Source organism: Hyperolius riggenbachi, chromosome 9 (assembly GCF_040937935.1).
Source record: "Hyperolius riggenbachi isolate aHypRig1 chromosome 9, aHypRig1.pri, whole genome shotgun sequence".
In the NCBI taxonomy this organism is placed as follows: Eukaryota; Metazoa; Chordata; class Amphibia; order Anura; family Hyperoliidae; genus Hyperolius; species Hyperolius riggenbachi.
In genome coordinates this window covers 279,895,505-279,910,648 of record NC_090654.1, presented here as the reverse complement: position 1 = coordinate 279,910,648, position 15,144 = coordinate 279,895,505, and the positions used below count along the sequence as shown (strand labels likewise).

At 44.1% G+C, this 15,144-nt stretch overlaps 1 protein-coding gene across 5 annotated transcripts in view; it reads left to right on the top strand.

Moving 5' to 3' along the window:
• UNC79 (unc-79 homolog, NALCN channel complex subunit) overlaps positions 1-15,144 on the top strand; it is a 282,366-nt gene that overhangs the window by 30,744 nt on the left and 236,478 nt on the right. For all 5 annotated transcript variants that reach the window (XR_011024177.1, XM_068254657.1, XM_068254659.1 and 2 more), the window contains one exon: positions 11,758-11,928. Coding sequence is in view for 4 of the 5 variants with exons in the window: in XM_068254657.1 (XP_068110758.1) it covers positions 11,758-11,928 (171 nt within the window). In the remaining variant the exon portion in view is untranslated. The remainder of the gene's footprint in view (positions 1-11,757; positions 11,929-15,144) is intronic.

Here is a 15,144-nt window from a genome sequence, read left to right as displayed (position 1 = left end):
CACAATCAGGTCAACGCTAAAATAAAACGCCAAGACCATCGGTTCTTGGTCTGTTTGAAACCATAATGCACTACAGCAGTGGAGCACGTTTTTGAACATGCACAAAGAACTTGTATGTATCTCTAGAGCTGTAAAGAGATTTCAACCTCTTCTACCACCTTCTCCCTCTATCCTCCATAGTACGGTGGTGAAGCCTATGTCAACGTGGGTTGGGTCAGTTGTTATCTCTGCCTTTTTAGTGACCACTCCCCATCATGACGTGGATTGCGTCACTGGCAGGGACATGTGACCTTAATTACGGCTGGAGGAGGGAGTCGTGGAGGGAAGTTTTGCAACGGAGCTGCAGACCTGGCCACAGGTGACTGGTTGCAGCCTGGACTTTGGATTCTTATATTACACAAACAAAGCATTTTAATATTACAATATTCAATGCATATATTTTGTTAATAATAATTAAGGCTAAACTAGGCGTTAAAGTAAACCTTAAGGGAGAAAACTTATCTCTGGTTCGATACTTACATTAGTAGATGCAGAAAGTCCAAGGATTGGTTAGCACACCGGTGTGCTCACCAATCCTTGGCCTTTCTGCTTGTTGTGTTTGTTACATTTGGATGTTGCTTCACAGGTTATGCACCCAAAGAGCCCCTGGTAAGGTGTGCCACTCCACAAAAACCCTTTACCTCTACGTTAGTAGATGGAAGGTTCTGGGTAGCATAGGGCCTTTCCGCTCCTCCGTCCAGCCTTCAATCACGCGCTGTCCTTCAGTCTCACCATGTGACCCACCAGGACGAAGAGCTCTTCAGAACGAAACACATCCCTGAGTAGTTCCAAGGGTTATTGCATCAGTCATACACATGCGCAAGTCCAGTCTACGCATGCTCTGTAGGAATGCTCTCGTCCTCGGGACATGTGTAGTTTTGTAGAGCTCTTTGGCTGAATATCTACACTGAAGGACAGCGCTGGAACGACAGGCTCAAAGGAGAAACAGGTCGGCGCTATGGTATCCAGAACTTTCCCTCTTCTAACGGTAAGTATCAACACTAAAGTGAGTTTTTCCACTTCAGGTTTACTTTGATATTTGATATATTTATTGTATTTGTTGTGCTTCCCCTGCACCTCTACCCAAGTCATAATAAGTCAGCAGAAGAACTTTGGTAGTAAACACACCTCTACCATTACAACAGCAAAGTCCCTAGACTTGGTGACTGATAGCTAGTAGGAGATGCCAATAATCCTGTTTTCAAATTTCATTGGCCCAACTCCACACTGCATACAATTTGAATGAAATTTGAATGCAAGCCAGAATTATCATCATCTTACTTATTTCTGATCACTAGGATCTACTGTTCTCTAAGGAACCATATCATGTTTTTTTTTTAACAATAAGGAACCATATCATGTTTACTGCCGTACAGCTGAACTAGGCATTGCTTATATTCACAAAGCCTACCTGTATTACCAACAGGGGGAGCTCTAAACAAATATTGCATTGTGGTATAATATTTTCCTAATTTAAAATCATTAAACACCTTAAACTTATTATTATGGTTTTGTAGTCAAAGCATACTCAATGCCGGTTTACCAATAGGCTTCCAAAACTCATTTTAAATATGTTTTACCTGTTTTCTGCAGTGCCATAGCAAACATTGGCGGCTCACCACATCTCAACCGGTTTAAAACGTCCATTGTCCTCAGGTTATCCCTGACGACGAAGGAAGGTTGAAACCGGTCGGGTTAGACAGTGGGCAACCCTGGGTGTGTTATATTCGATACTGTTTCATGCAAAAGGGTCCTGTGCGCAGGGAACAGCAATGTGAGCTGACATCATCTGATTCTAAAGGACAACTGTAAGAAGAGGGATATGGAGGTTGCCATATTTATTTCCCTTTAAACAATACCAGTTGCCTGTCTGCCTCTTATACTTTAAGCCATAGCCCCTGGGCAGGCATGCTTGTTTCTGGTGTGATTCAAACACTACTGCAGCCAAATAGATCTACTGCCAGGCAACTGGTATTGCAGATTTCCTGCAGATTTTGATTGGCTGATCCTAAGCAGCATATAGTTTGTATCAAATCCTCCACATGGAATCCAGAATTATCAGTATCTCATTGACCATCTCAAGGGAAGATCAGCTGTTAAAGGAATACTTAAGTCTAAAAAAAAAAAAAATGATATTTACTCACCCGGGGCATCCCTCAGCCCCCTGAAGCTGGATGGTGGTGACCTCGCAACCCCGCTCCAATCGCCCTGTCCCCGCCGGTGGCTACTTCTGGGTCCGGCGACAGCCGCCAAGAGGCTGGGAACGCGAGTGATTTTCCGCGTTCCCAGCCGCTATATCACCCTCTATTCTGCTATAGCGTATAACATATATGCTATAGCAGCATAGAGGGTGATATAGCGGCTGGGAACGTGGAAAATGACTCGCGTTCCCAGCCTCTTGGCGGCTGCCATATTTATTTCCCATGAAAAGATAACTGAAGCAAGAGGAAAATGGTAGCTACCATATTTATTTCCATCTAAGCAATACCAGTTGCCTGGCTCTCCTGCTGATCATCTGCCTCTTAAACTTTTAGCAGCAGACCCTGAACAAGCATGCAGCAGATCAGGTGTTTCTGACATTGTCAGATCTGACAAGATTAGCTGCATTCTTGTTTCTGGTGTTATTCAGACACTATTGCAGCCAAATAGATCAGCAATTCTATCAGCTGATCAAACTGATCACATGCTTCTCCATGCGTTCTCCATGCGCAGGGCCATCCCTATCTGGAACACTGATGGGAAGTGAAAACGTATCCGATCAATGAAAGTAATGTGAAAAATGGATTGATTCCCACAATCAGATCGGGCTTGGCAAGATTTCAGTTCCTGTTAATGTCCCCAATCGATCATTTCCGCCCGATTTTTGTCCGATCGATCAATCAGGAAATTAGACCATTAGTTTCCACCTTTAGGATGGAAATATACGGTAAATGAGTCATCAATTATACAGCTTAAAAATGGATCTTAACAGGTAGCACTTGGTCCGATTTCATGATGTATATAGTTGCATAATATGATCATAAACATTTGCACCAACAATAATTTGCCTCCTGTTGGCCATCTCATGTCTTTGAGGCTAAATTGACACATTTTCTTTACGTTCACTTGACAAAATATTATCTGAAAGCAAATATACCTTAAGAGGTTTTTTTCAAAAAATAAAAATACAACACCAACTGATAGATCTCCATTTCCTCCATGGCAGGCTGGCTATTCTTCCAACCCCCCACTCCCAGTCAGTTTAATGGTTAAGGGCTCTGCCACTGACACAGGTGACCCGGGTTCAAATCTCAGCTCCCCCTGTTCAGCCCCCCCCCCAGTTTAATGGTTAAGGGCTCTGCCACTGACACAGGTGACCCGGGTTCAAATCTCAGCTCCCCCTGTTCAGTAAGCCAACACCTATTCAGTAAGGAGACCTTGGGCAAGACTCCCTAACACTGCCTACTGGGCACACGCTTGTGGCTGCAGCTCAAGTGTTTTCAGTCAGACTCTAGAAACTGACAGCCAGGATAGTCTGGATTAAGCAAGTTCTTTAAAGGACCAGCTAACGCCCATAGGCGTCAGCAGGTCTTAAGTGGCTTACCATGGAAACGGCCGCTCGATCAAGCGGCCTTTCCATGTCAGTTCACGGAGGGTGTCTCCGTGAACAGCTGGAGAGCTGGCGATCGCGGCTCACCGGCAAAATGTAAACACGCTGGGAAGAAATCCCCGCTGTTTACATCATACGGCGCTGCTGAGCAGCAGCGCCGTAGGGCAGATCGGCGATCCCCAGCCTCTGATTGGCCGGGGATCGCCGTCATTTGATAGGCTGAAGCCTATCCTACAATGCGCAGGACGGATATCCGTCCTGCGCAGCTCACAGGGGGAGGGAGAGGGACGGAGTGCCAAAAACGCTGCGGAGGGGGGCTTTGAAGAGCCCCCCCCCCGCAAAGCGCAGCAAGCCGGCGGTGATCAGACCCCCCCCAGGAGGACATACCCCCTAGTGGGGAAAAAAGGGGGTAAGTCTGATCGCCCTGGCATAATCCTGATCTGTGCTGCGGGCTGGAGAGTCCACGCAGCACAGATCAGGCAAACCACCCCTGGTCCATAAGTGGCTAAAGAGACACTGAAGCAGAAAAAAAAAATATATAATAAATTGGTTGTGTTGTACGGATAATTACTAGAACATCCGTAGCAAAGAAAATATTCTTATATTTTTATTTTCAGTTATACAGTGTTTTTTATAACATTGCATCATTCTCTAATATTTGCAGTTTACACACTACTCAACATTCTAAATGATTTTACAGAGCAGTCTTGTGAACTATTGAACCCTTCTCTGCAGAGAGAAAAAAATACTGTGACTGACAGTTGAAATAACACGATTCAGAAGACAGAGCTCTCTACGACTTTGAAAGTGGTGAAGCTCAATGGCTCTTTTGCATAGATGGAGTTTCATAACTCTTCCTGTACTGGAAACAATTAGACTTATGTCTCTGCTCCTAATGTTTTATTTATTAGCTGTACTACACATACAAATCATTATATCATCTTTTTTTTCACTTCAGTGTCTCTTTAAGCAGTTTCTGTGTCTATAGGGCCAGCGAGAAACTAATCATTCCAAGTTGATCCAAACTCCAATGTCTGATGCAATTTCCTGTGTATGGTTCATATAACATAACTGGATGTGTTTTATTTGATACTTGTTTAAATTCTGTTTTAGCAGCCATGATGAATGTTCTAGATCTATTGTAGAATCCACCAAAGTATGTTATATTTGCTTTGTTAAGCGGTGCAGCACCCAGGTAAGGCAACGTCTAGGAAAATCCCTGCCGCCAACTTAACCAGGCCCCTGTAAATTTCTCATTGCACATTGGCATCTGTCTGCTCTGTCGCCTCTTGTGCAGCCTTCTGGTGGCAAGGTGGCTGTACATTATCTGTCATAGGACTCAGGGATCTGGCCAAGTTGGCAGTAGGCTACTTTGTAAGGTAAGTGCACCCAAATTATCCTCCAGTAAGATGCATAGTGGTTTTCAAATATCCAACGGTACATGTATGTAAAGCCATTCCACTAAGGTCAATATGGACCTCTCTAGAAGAACATTGTCTAGTTGTACATGTGAGAGGACATTATACCAGAGACAATAAGGTCCTCTCTAGTAGAACATTGTCTAGTTGTACATGTGAGTGAGGACGTTATACCAGAGACGAAGGTCGGTTAGCACACCGATTGTAAATTCAGAAGTATTTATTTTTTACAACATAAGCCAACACGTAGATTGACAATTGTTTCGGGGCAATTGTCAATCTATGTGTTGGCTTATGATATGAAGAATAAATACTGAATTTACAATTAGTGTGCTAACCGACCTTGGACTCTGCTACTATGAATCGGGTGTGGCTTGACACCCAGGTTATGCACCCACTCACTCAAGCGGCAAGGTGTGCCACTCCAAATCTACTACCTTATTGTTATACCAGAGAAAATATGGTCCTCTCTGAGAGAATATTGTCCAGCTGAACATGTGAGTGAGGACATTCTACCAGGGACAATATAGACCTCTCTAGGAGAACATTATCTAGTTGTACATGTGAATGAGGACATTATACCAGAGACAATATGGTCCTCTCTAGGAGAATATTGTCCAACTGTACAACTAATAAAAATTAAACTTTTATTCAAAAATTCCAGATAAAATGCATAATTACCAGGCAACAACACCGCTATGGAGAGAGTGTCTTCAGGACGTCCTTATACTGATGGTGCAAAATGGCTGTTGATGCCTTCACTGTCTTGTAACCTTCTCTCTCCATAGCGTGTTGTTGCCTGTTAATTATGTCTTTTCTCTGGAATTTTTGAATAAAAGTTTAATTTTTAATGGATGTGTGCTACCACGTTTTCTATTTTAACGTGCAATACAACTTGGCTTTGGTAAGCTGCACTCTATGTATGGAGAATAAGGCTTTAGTCCTGTGCATTTCTCACTGAACATTATTGTCCAAATGTACATGCGAGTGAAGCCATTCCAGCAAGAATATGGATCACTATTGAGAAAATATTGTCCAGCTGAACATACGAGTAAGGGCATTCTGCCAGGGTCAATATGGTCCTCTCTTAGAGAAAATTGTCCAGGTATACATTCCAGCACGGACAACATTGTCCTTTCTAGGTGAGCATTGAGTGAAGGCATTCTACCAGGAACAATATGGTCTTCTCTAGGAGAACATTGTCCAACTCTATATGTGAGTGAGGACATTCTGCCAGAGACAATAAGATCGTCTTTATCAAAACATTGTACAACTGTACATGTGAGTGAGGAGGACATTCTACCAGAGACAATATGGTCCTCTCTTGGAGAAAATTGTCCAGCTGTACATGTGAATGAAGTCATTCTACCAGGGACAATATAGTCCTCTCTAGGAGAACATTGTCCTGCTGTATATATGAGTGAGGCCATTCCACCAGGGACCAAACAGAGCTCTCTGTAAGGTGAAAACATCAAATTCTCTACTCTTTCACCATAACGCACCTCTCCAGTTCAAACGATCAGTGAGCAAGCAGTTACAATCTCATAGGTGGTTGTGGCCAGTGCACTTTGGCATCTCTGCCTTGGGTTTTGGAGAACCTTGTCTCAGCCAGGTGAGGGGCTGATAATATTTTTAACTGTAAAGTGTTTTTTTCAGACGCTTCAATCACTCACAGAGAGAATGTACTGTACCATTCTAGCAACAGATGTACACTATCTTCTTCAGCCACTCCACAGTTTGACATTACAGGCAGTAGATGGTTTCTTCACTGAAATGAGTGGAGAATCAATCTACCTCTTGTAGCACAGCACCATCTAGTGGCCGGAGAAAACAACAGCAGGACATGAAAACGCCATCCTAAATACCTCGAATGAGTAAGCCCTCGATACCTGGGGGCACAGGTGGGGGGAGCAGGTACTAAGTTATTAGGGTAATAATAGCATTATTAGGGGAGGGGTTCAGTTTAGGATACCAGGCTTTGTAAGCATGATTTTATTTATAAGGAAAGGTATATTACATTTTATTTTCATACAAAATGTAATATAATTCTTGCTTAGGTACGTAACTTGTCCAGTAGATGGCGTACATTTCTCTGTGCCAGCCTGTGTAACCACAGACTAGTCTGCCAACATGAATTGGGGGGAACTAGTCCTCAGCCGAACAATGTTCCATAAACCGAGATGACCATTCTTTTTTTAGTTAAGCTCGTTTGCAGTTTCACCTGTTGGCAAATGGCAACACATGAGAATGTTATAGGCAAAATTTCTTTTTTACCTGATTAAAAAAAAAATCCCATTATTTTGGTTGTTTAAAGTTTTTGAGGAAGTTGTTCAAGGTACCACGCACATTGTTTATAGGAAAAAAGTTGGTTGGATTGAAAAACATTTCGCTCAAAAATCAACTTTTTGATCTTTTTTATTTGTAATATGAATACCTTTTTTAATAGGGATTTTTTGAAATGTAACATCTCTGTATGTCTATCAGTATCTCCTGCCATCATCATCCTCTATTTAGCATTACAATTAGCATTACATAAAATATAGGAATTATTATTACAATTGCCACTGAACACCACATTCCTACTTAAAGGTATACTATCAATACCCAGGTGTTCTAAAATGACAGTGTGCAAATAATGTCTAAGTAGCTGTGTAAACATTTTCCTACATTTCATGTTAAATATCAAAGGCAAAAGCTTTATTGAGGGTAGGATTTAGCTATATTGGGACAAATCAATTGCAGAAGGGGTGTCTGCTTCAATGCACAGCCAGAGTTGCATATCAGACTACAGAAAGCAAATATCAAACATATCAAATACTGAAAGCAAAAACAGTATGAAAAGCTGTGACAATTAGTTACATTTCCTCTGCTCTCTTCAGACACGTCAGTCAGAAACACAGGACACAGAAGCTGCAGCTGTTGGGAGCTACACATAGAATTAACTAATCAAGTGTGAGGGGAATTTCCCATCTCCTCATGGCTCAGTCAGCCATCAGTTTTGGCGTCAGTAAACTTTGAATGTATTTTGATAACAGTAAACAAAGAGGTTGCTACTAAAATGTATACACCAGTACTTAGCAGCACTTCCCAAACCATTCCTGTGTCAATTGAAAAAAATATGTGAATTGATAGTATTCCTTTAAAGTGGGATGAAACTCTAAATTAACTGAAAAAAATAAAACAAAATCATCCAATTAGAAATTATTTGTTTATCTTGTTGCTTTTAGTGTTCACTGTCAGATTTCAGATAAATGTGATATGAAAAAAAGAAAAGAATATTTCTGCTGGTTTCCATCTTTACTGTTCTCTGTGATGCCAAAAATGGCATCACTTCTGCCCCTTTTTTTTTTTTGTCAACCCAGCTCTGTGTTAATTTCCTTCCGTACCACCACAGATTACTGTCCCTCCCACAGCAAACATCACCTAGACTACAGGCTTACATCACTGTGTAAACTCTTCAAAGCGTTAGGGGTTAAGGTGCGTACACACGCACTACCGCCGGCAACGACGGGTCTGACGGACCACCCGCTGGGTGGACGATCAGCCAACAGTAGCACGTGTGCACGCGCTCTCAGCGGACTGATAAGGCTGTTTCTGAACAATCCGCTCAAGCGGATCGTTCAGAAGCCATTTAAGTATGCCAGAGCTAAAATATATGAACTATTGACCCTTTTTATCTCTTTCCTGCTCTCAGAAGCCATTTTCTGCTAGGAAAGTGTTTTATAGTTGGAATTTCTTATCAGTGAGGGTCACACTGTAGTCACTTCCTGTCTGAGTCAGCCACTTACATACCTGATATTTAACTCTTTCAGGCAGAGAAAGAAAAAAAGGAGCACAGCCTAATTATTTGTGTGCTAGGCACTGTACATACACATGTCTATCTCATCATGTCATATGTCATCTCGGGTATCCTTTAGGCTGGTTTCACAGTGGGACGTTAAAGTCCCACGTTACAGCAGCCAGTAACGCAGCCTAACTCACAGCACTGTAAAATCAATGTTGCTGTTCACAGTGCACACGTTGCAATACTTAGTAACGCAGCACGTTTAAACAAAGTGCTGCATGCTGTACGTTATACTGGGCTAAGCCACGTTAGACTGTTTGCACATGCTCAGTAATGTTGGAGGAGGAGGTCTCCCCTCCTCCTCTGCCGCCAGCCACATGGCTAATTAATATTCACTGCACTGTGGTGACTCGTGGTGGGACTGTAGTGTTGTCCGGATCATGAACGAATCGTTCATTTGATCCGGATCTTTTTTGTGAGTCGAATCATCCGGATCATCACAATGAAAGATTCGGTTCACAGTGGATGTCTGTCTGGAAGAAACAGGAACATACAGAATGTACAGTGCAGGGAAAGTCCTTTCCTGCTAGTCATTTCACCCCCAGTCTGCTTCCCTAGTAAAATGATTCAAATGATTAGATTCAAAGATCCGGATCTTTTCAATGATCCGATTCAAATTATCCGAATCCTTAAAAAGATCCAGACTTCCTATGACTAACCTGGAGCGGCTGCTTTGAGAGCTGCATAATGCAGCTCGATCTGACGTCCAACTTCAACACCACCATACCTTGCGTTAGGGGCACGTTATGCGACCATAACATCCCCTAAAACGCAACGTCTTGGTGGGAAAGTAGCCTTAAAGCTGTTCAGTAAATGGATTGTCCTGATTCAAAACGTTCTCCCATGGCTGATGGACATCACAGCAGAATATTCTATTTCTTTTATGTTGCAGTAGTTGCTCCCTGTTGGGAATGGCCTCTGTATTGTTACTCTTGGTGGGGGGTACCAGGACACCAGAAACCGACATGACACAAAGAACACCAAGAGCCAATAGTGTAGCATGTACGAGCGCAGGGTTTAGGGCCTGCACACACTTGCTGTGTTGCTCTGCGTTTTTAAAATCGCATGCTTTTTTTTAATCGCAAGGCCTTTTGAAAAATCATGAAAATGCACTGTGATTTTAGAAAAACGCAATCGCAGTGACTGCTGCGCATTTTAAGTGCTGCGCTTAAGAAACGCATGAAAACATGCAATGCATGCGATTTTCATTGCGTTTTTTTAGGCAAACAATCAGGACACCAGGAAAAGATAGCCTCGGCAAAATCGCAATCGCATCGTAAATGCACAAAAACCTCTAGTAAAATTTTGATTAAAAAACAAATTGCGCTTGCAATTGCGCTTTGCGATTTTCAGTGTGTACATGCGGCCCTATGTAAGGAAAAACTATACTCACATTCTTCTGGTTGCCAGTCACTGCAACCACCTATGCAGCATACGCGGGATTCTCCTCCCCAGCTCGGACTGTGTTGATTGCCTGGACAATCGCTCTCCTTGCCTTATAGATAAGTAAATGCTAATCTAAAATTACAACCTCTACCAGAGGCGTAAGACATGACACAAAAGAGGATGATTGGAGGCACCCAAAAAAAGGTAAAATTAATTAAAACTGTTAATTTAAAAAGTTATTGGAAGGCTTCCCTTTTCAAAAGGACCATCAGACAGAGTGAATTAGACTGAAAAATATATTTTATTGCACATAAAAAACTGGACAATGCATTTCGCAGGGGTCAATGCTAGCAACAATGTGCCCAAAGCGGCTGAGACGAATGACAAGACGCCTCAATCTCAAAGTGGTTGAGATGAGCAATACAAGCACCTTGTAATTATCACTCATGTCAGCCACTTTAAGCACATTATTGCTACCATTGACTTGAGGAAGCTGATAATCCCCTGCGAAATGTGTTGGACACAGAAAACTGGACAACGCATTTTCGCAGAGGTCACCAACTTCCTCGGGTCAGTGGTAGCAACTATGTGCCCAAACTGGCTGAGCCGAGTGACAAGAGCACCTCAGTCTCAAACACTATGTATCTCTCACTTCAGCCACTTAGGGCACATTTTTGCTACCATTGACATGAGGAAGCGGATGACCCCTAGAAAAGCGTTGTTCAGTAGGGATGATTTTCGGATAAAATCCGAAAGGGTATTTTCTCAGTCTAATTAAAAAGAACCCGAGGTGTGTTTAAAGAATGTTATCTGCATACAGAGGCTGGATCTGCCTATACAGCCCAGCCTCTGTTGCTATCCCAAACCCCCACTAAGGTCCCCCTGCACTCTGCAATCCCCCATAAATCACAGCCGTGCTGTGAGGTTGTGTTTACATCTGTATCGTCAGTCTCAGCTGCTCCCCCGCCTCCTGCATAGCTCCGGTCCCTGCCCCCATCCCTTCCCTCCAATCAGCAGGGAGGGAAGGGATGCAGGCGGGGACTGGAGTTCTGAAGGAGGCGGGGAGAGCAGCAGACTGACACTATAGAAATAAACACAGCCAGCTCTGACAAGCTGTTTGTCAGCAGCGTGGCTGTGATTTATGAGGGATTGCAGAGTGCAGGGGGACCTTAGGGGGGTTTGGGATAGCAACAGAGGCTGGGCTGTATAGGCAGATCCAGCCTCTGTATGCAGATAATATTCTTCAAACCCACCTCAGGTTCTCTTTAAGTTACGTTTGGCTGATGGTCCTTCTGAAAAGGTAAGATTTCCAATACCTTTTCACATTTATCTTTTTTGAGCCCCTTAACCCCCCCCCCCCACACCCTCTCCCCCTTGTTAGGCATTTTAGGACAGATCTAAAGATTGGCAGTGTGCTAAAGACATAAATTATGATCTTTGTTCTGTGGGTGTTACTTATCTTCTGTTCTTTGCATTTCCAGATCTGGGACAATCGATATTTTACACCACGGCTTGTCTGTTACCGTTTCTAAGCGATGATATACTGAGCACTTTACCGTACACCATGATCTCTACATTGGCCACCTTCCCTCCCTTCCTCCATAAGGACATCACCGAATACCTCAGCACCTCCTTCCTGCCTATGGCTATCTGTGAGTAGACACTCTTTGTGGCTTACCAAGGGGTTACTGCTGACGAGATGTAAAGGGAACCTAAAGTGAGAGGGATATGGATGTTTCCTGTTAAATAATACCAGTTTCTTGGCAGCCCTGCTGATCTGTTTGGCTGCAGTAGTGGCTGAATCACACACCTGAAACAAGCATGCAGCTAATCCAGTCTGACTTCAGTCAGAGCACCTGATCTGCATGCTTGTTCAGGGGCTGTGGCTAAAGTATTAGAGTCACGGGATCAGAAGGACTGCCAGGTAACTGGTACAAATTGAAAAGGAAAAATCCATATCCTTCTCAGTTTAGGTTTCGTTTAAAGGGACCTAAAGTGAGAGAGATATGGAGGCTGCCATATTTATTTTCTTTTAAGCAATACCAGTTGCCTGGCAGCCCTGCTGATCTATTCGGCTGCAGTAGTGTCTGAATCACACCAGAAACAAGCATGCAGCTAATCCAGTCAGGCTTCAGACAGAAACATCGGATCTGCATGTTTTTCAGGGTCTATGGCTAAAAGTATTAGAGGCAGAGGAGCAGCAGCACAGCCAGGCAACTGGCATTGCTTAAAGTGAAATAAATATGACAGCTTCCATATCCCGCTCATTTCAGGTGTCCTTTACGATGCCCATACATTGACAGACCGTACATACCGTACACAGAAACCTGCGCAGTCACCTTCGCCTGCTGTGTCCCCATGTAATACCCCTGGGCCTGTGGTCAGTATAGTTTTCGACCTGTCCACTGGTGTCTCCTCCGCTTCTTTCTCCATTACCACCGGGATTGCCTGTACCCCGTGTCCTGCTGTACGTAGGTGACGTCAGTATATGTGGCGGGGTCACGGGATACAGGTGGAGCATGCCATCGGACAGGTGAGTCAAAGCTGCACTGCACACCGACCACAGGGTCCAGGTTTGCACAGTACAGATAGGAAAGACCAGCCGAGGTCCGTCAGGAAATTGAACACCGCTACTGCCGCTGACCATACACTTTGTTCCCATGCAGGATCGATCTTTTAAATCGATTTTAACCAGAAATTGATCAAAATGACGATCGGGTGGTCACGCTGTGGCATCAGTCTCTTCCCGATTAGTCTGAATTTGCTAAATATCGATGCAGCAAAACGTGTAATGTATGGGCACCTGGGAGGTCAAACGAGGTGAATGAAACAAATCTGATCTTTACTTACCTGGGGTGTCTTCCAGCCCCCACAAGTCACGTGTGTCCCTCGCCGCAGCTCTTCTCCTGTCTCCTGCTGGCAGCCTCTGAAGATCGCTGATGCCTCAACAGGTCAGCCTCTCCTGCACATGAACGGGCGTGCCCCCACGCCAAGTGCACCTGCATCACTGCGAGCGTACTGCGCAAGCAAGTGTGCTTCTGGTGCTGTGGGCGCAATCTTTAGAGGCTGCCAGCGGGACCCTAGTGAAGACTGGAACTGCGTCGACGGTATTATAGAGACTGCAAGAAGCCCCAGGGAAGTAAATTATTATTATTTATTTATTTATAAAACGCCAACATATTCCGTGGCGCTGTACAATGTATGAAAACAAACAAGGGATACATAATAATACAGACAATGACATTCATAAAATATGGACACTGGTACAAAATACAGAACTGGTGATTACAATAGCAGATTTAACATGATGACTAAAATGTATAAATGTCTAACAGAGTGCAAGCTATGAAATGAATAACTTTCCAAGACACAAAAGGATGAGAGCCCTGCCCTTGTGAGCTTACAATCTAAAGGAATAAGGGGGAAACAAGAGGTGGGGGAAGTATACAGTATATGTACAGGCAGTGCGTGATTACGTTATTTAGTAAGAAGTACAACTAGACGCAGGGTCGGACTGGGCCACAGTAGTACAGTTTTTTCCCTCAGTGGGCCCCGCCTCCAGGTCTCTGGTGCTCCCCCCCCCCCCCCCCCTCCTTGTCTGACAGAGCTCCAATTGCTGCCTGCAGCACAAAAATCCTCTTCTCTGTGCTGTAATCACTCATGCTGAGAGCAGTGGAGTAGCTAATGAGCTGTGGGCCTCAATGCAAATTTTACAATGGGGCCCCCCAAGCACTGTATACATAACAATTGATACGGCGCACCAAAACCTGCCAATGGCAACTACAGTGTCAGAGGTACAAGAAGGGGATGGGAAATAGCTTGTTAATAATTACCACTGTTCAAAGTATCTATAAAAGTGATTATTATAAGCACAGGACCAATAGAGAGGTAATACTGTAGTTGAGGGAGGGCCCTTCAGGGCCCCTTTGGCCCAAGGGCCCCGATGCGGTCGCAACCTCTACAACCTCTGCGGTTGCAACTTCTGCAAAGTAGGACATTACTTTATATTAAAGGAGGGGACTCTATGCAAAGTTTTGCTGGGCAGCAGTGTCTCTGAATTACAATGCTGCTAAGATCATGTACATTTGGCCCTGTCCATAATACATCATGACTACGCCCACCTTTCGGTGCATGGTCACGCCCTTTTTTCACCGCAATCATGGGATGTGTGGGCCCCAGGTTGAAATTTCTTTCGTGGTGTAACGTTTGCGGAATAGTTTTCGTGGTCAGCGCACGAGATGCGCACTGACACAGCGAAAACCTTCCACAAGCGTATAATTGGGTGAACCCAGGCTAGGTGCAATGCACCAGCAGAGGGCAATTCCCACCGGCAGATGGCGCTGTGGAGTGCAGACGAGTACAATCGCTGCACGGCCACAGATGCCAGATGGGGATTGTACAGATCAAGACAATGCGGGGCTGAACAGCCCATAAAGAGAAAGAGCACAGGTACAGGACGGATGTGTGTTCACCACTCTAGTCGCGACCCTGCGACGGTGAACACACATCAGCAGAAACAAAAGTAGGAACGCGATCGCGAGAAAGGCGATCGCCAGAAGTGACACAAGACAGACTAGAACAGAACACAAGAGGAGCAAAGGCACAGCAAATAATACAATGAGAATGATAAAGAAAATAACAAACGCTAACTAAACGCGAACACCGCACTCATTCGCAACAGCTAACGCGTTTATAGCGCGGTCTCCGCGTGTTAAGCACAACAGAGTCAAGCACGTCTAACTAACCACCGACAGACAAACACGAAACAAAGAACGTGAACGCTTGCTTAACGGTTACCTCACCGAGCCTACAGCAAGCGCCCGTATCAGACAAGACAGACAAACGAGAAACAGGAACTAGGCAGAAAG